This window comes from Notolepis coatsorum, assembly GCF_963971535.1.
Source record: "Notolepis coatsorum genome assembly, chromosome: 9".
NCBI lineage: Eukaryota > Metazoa > Chordata > Actinopteri > Aulopiformes > Paralepididae > Notolepis > Notolepis coatsorum.
This window is the reverse complement of record NC_140173.1, coordinates 116,966,264-116,970,363: the sequence shown is the minus strand read 5'-3', so window position 1 is coordinate 116,970,363 and position 4,100 is coordinate 116,966,264. Positions and strand designations below refer to the sequence as shown.

The following is a 4,100-nucleotide window of genomic DNA, read 5'->3' as shown; positions in this document are numbered from 1 at the left end:
TGCGTGTGTGTGTGTGTGTGTGTGCATTTACTATGAAAGGTGAAATGTCAGTCACAGCATATCATTTGGATTTAAAGAAAAAGCCACAGAAAACACAAGGCTTGGTATTGATTGATTGCCTTTTTCACACATCAATAATCTATCTTTCTATCTATATTTGAGTGTGAAGTAGGATACCAGTCAACCATTACAGGGTTTATAAAGGTTGAAAAAGACCCATCTAAACACAATTATGATCAACTTAGAGATCAACAATCTTTCAAAAATTAAGCTGAAAAATAACCCTTGATGATATTAAAATGATAATTAAATAGTCTTGTCAGAGATCTGACTAGCGAACATAGCTGAAAGTTTGTGGGTGGATCAAATGTTGGTAGGCGGGCCAGAATGGATATGATGCAGCTTCAGGGAAAGATTATCCAAACTTTGCTTTCAGAGAACTATGTTATTCCAGCTGAAATACCAAACAAGCAAACAAGCAAACAAACAATAAAAAACGAATAAATAATAATAATAATAATAATAATAATAATAATAATAATAATAATAATAATAATAATAATAATAATAATAATAATAATAATAATAATAATAATAATAATAATAATAATAATAATAATAATAATAATAATAATAATAATAATAATAATAATAATAATAATAATAATAATAATAATAATAATAATAATAATAATAATAATAATAATAATGTCTCTCCCACAGGCGGCTGTTAAGAAATAGGAGGCAGGGCATATCCCCTGGTGACAACCAGTTGTCACGACAACTCCCGCCTCCACCACCGCCATCGACTCCGCCCCCAGACTTCAGCCAGTGTGTGATTGGCTCGCCCCACTTCCTGCCCCTCCCCCACCACAGATTGGCCAACCAGCAGAACTCTGAGAACATGGCTGCCGAGAGGCACAAGATGGCAGCTGCTGCAGAGGAGAACTTCCTGCAAATGAGCTGCTACCGGTCTGGCGCACAGAACACGGTCTACAGCCAGATCCAAAATGGCAGCTTCCTGAAGGTTGCGGCCAGCTGCTACGGGTCGCCGGGGAGAGAGAGCCAACAGAATGGAGGAATGGTTGTGAAAGACAAACGACGACTGAGTAAGACAAGCGCCAGCAGCCACAGGCCAGATGACCTGGCTGTATAGACAGAAAGACAGACAGACACACCAGGGATGATGACCTGGCAGGAAAAGACTGATTAGTATTTAAAGACGGACAGACACAGTGCCATTCCCAGACAACTGGAGGTATTCCAGCCTGGACATTGATTCTGTTCCTCTATCTGCTTTCCAGTAGACCTGATAGACTGTCTGTCTTTACAACAAGTATCAATTTAAAAGGAAAACGGACCAAAATAATTATTTGACAGGCTACTATTACTCCTCCTCCAGTCAGAAGCTGAGCAGAGTACTGACTAATTCTGTGGGTGTGCACCATTACCATGCCGGCGTATAGGCCTACCTGTGGTGCACCGGGAAGGCGGAGTCTGCACACCATTTGACAGTTACTGTATCATAGCTGCCACAAAATGTCAGCGGCAAGAGCAGCGTTTACGTCACCACGACCACATGGCCCATACAAACACAAATACGCCAAGGGAGATTGATAAAACAGAGAGAGTCAGGCTTACATAAAATCATATTGTGAACATTACTGTCCATGGCTTTTGTCCTGTAGGCAGACATTGTTGTTTATTTTGTCAGCAGGCAATCATGTGCTTGTTTCAGACTGATGGGAAATTAAGTTGTACTGTCAGCCCAAACCACTTTACCTGAAAGTATACTGTACAACTCGAATCATCTGCTGTCTTTAACTATGAAAGTACACAACAATACAACTTTGGAAACATTACTAATCTGAAAACAGACTTTTGTGGTTTCAAAGGTCATGACCTTCCTGTTATACACAGGAGTACAGCGGGTTTGCTGGACAACAGGTGTACCTAAACGAGGCTTCTCACATCTCTTATACATAATTGTGAGGATACACATGTATGTGGACAATCTACAGTCCTTTGCCTTTTTTTTTTTTTTTTTTTCAACACACATATAAACAAACATGACAACACACGATAAGATACACAAGCATATACAGTGTATATCCAACGAAATTACCATTTATACCAATGTCTTATACAGGATATACCCCTAATACCTGTTATCTAAAAACCTACACACATATGCTCCAGCTCGAACCCCCCCCCCCCCCCGGACCCCTCTTTGGATAGTACCTCCATTATCCCTCGCTCCTAACCAGACACTACCATTATATTAAGCTAGCTTTTATTCTCTCCACCACTTCTAACCACATTGACATTTTGGATTCATTGAGACCCAGAATTCTTGCTGTAGATATTTCTTGATAAATCACATCGAGATATGTAAGAAACCAAACTTTCCGGCACATTTTTTCCGGTTGAAACCAGCGTGATGCGATCAGCTTTTTAGCTACTGTGATACCCGATAAAACCAATCTCTTTAGCTGTGGATTTACTGCAAACTCAAAAACATCATTCAATAGTAATACAGAGGGGTGTACAGGTATATTCCAAGATACGAGTTTTGATAATTGTTGGGTCACATCTTTCCAGAATGTCTTAACTGGTGGGCAGTCCCAGTACATGTGCACAAATGTCCCTTCGTCCCCGTTTGTACATTGGGAGCATTTGGAGTCTTGTTTAAGACCTTTGCCTTTCATAGTCCAAGCATATCAACTCTTTGATCAATGCACATGTTGAGCGATATTCTATGACACCAGTATGCTAGTATGCCAACACTAGGTACGCGTGGGGGCAGAAGAACTGAATGGACAGCTTATGCAGACTGCTGAGGTCTGCTATTGCATCATTTTACTCAGGTCCACATATGCTACATCTGGCCTATTAAATAGTCTTAATCCTGCTAATTTAAACCACCTTCTGGACCTAGACCTGTTGCCTAGCAACATTATTTTATTGTACATATGTGCAGCAGGGTGTCCTAATGGGTAGAGAAACCATCCTGTAAGAACGTCACACGTTCAATCCCTGAAACAGCTGATGTGTCCATCAATATGTCTCTCTGACAAGATAAGATAAAATAAGGGCTACATTAAGAATCCTTGGGGAGAATTAAGATAAGATAAGGGCTACTTTAATAATCCCTGTGGGGAATTAAGATCAGATAAGGGCTATGTTAAAAAGTAACTAAACACGTGGTAATTTTGCTGCCCTAGTCGTTGATATTTTCACCATGCTGCACACTCTGCCCTGCCCCAAGTGGTGATGTCAGAGTACCTCTTTTTGGTGGTACTATCAAAGTCTTTCTAGGAAAAAAGAGAAGAGAAGAGATGAGATATGGCTAGTTTAATTTCTTAACTCTTTCTGCACCAAAAGCGAATAATCTCGTGTTTCGTTGCCAACACTTGAGCGCCAAAAATTTGATATCTCGTTTTTAGTTCCTTTGTTTTTTTGATTAGTTACCTGGCACAGCTGCCTACGTTGGAATTGCAATGACCATCGAATCCCACCAGGTGGCAGTATCGCCTACCATTTGAACTGGGGATATCAGTTGTCTTCCAGTACTGACTTACCTCCGGCTGCTTCCACCTCGGAGTGGATCAGGACATAGCAATCGATGGAAGATTTGATGCCTCAGAGCTATTCTTTCCTGTATGGTAGCCATGCCCAATATACACGAGTAATTGCGATCGCCATGGGATCGACTGGGATTTATTCATTTTGGAGTACCTTCTGACTGAGGTAAGGTCTATCTTAGGTAACCTGCTGGTCTTTTTTTTTTTACCTAAAGCATGCTTCTGTACCGATCACAGTGTCGTATTTTACCGGACCTAAAATATGCTTTTGGTAACTATTGCAGTTTTGAGTTAAAATGACCCCCCCCCTTGATGATTTTGTGAAGATACATATGTATATGGTATATCCCTTTTGATTTGGAAGTATTTGGAGTTTCAGGTGAGCAACCCGAACGATTTGGGCATAATGCATATAAAGCGTCATATCTCGCGATCTATGAAAAAATACTGGATTATTTTGGAAAGGGCGATGTTTAGCATGGAATAGCGCACAAACTACAGTATGTAGAAATGAAC

General features: G+C 40.3%; 1 protein-coding gene across 1 annotated transcript in view; it reads left to right on the top strand.

Annotated features, from left to right (window-relative positions):
• The window catches only part of LOC311234423 (gap junction alpha-5 protein-like), a 43,878-nt gene extending 42,593 nt beyond the window's left edge, over positions 1-1,285 (top strand). Inside the window, exon 7 of the mRNA XM_084321598.1 lies at positions 724-1,285. Within this exon, the coding sequence (XP_084177724.1) occupies positions 724-1,156 (433 nt within the window). The 3' untranslated portion in view covers positions 1,157-1,285. The remainder of the gene's footprint in view (positions 1-723) is intronic.
• The last annotated feature ends 2,815 nt before the right edge of the window (positions 1,286-4,100 follow it).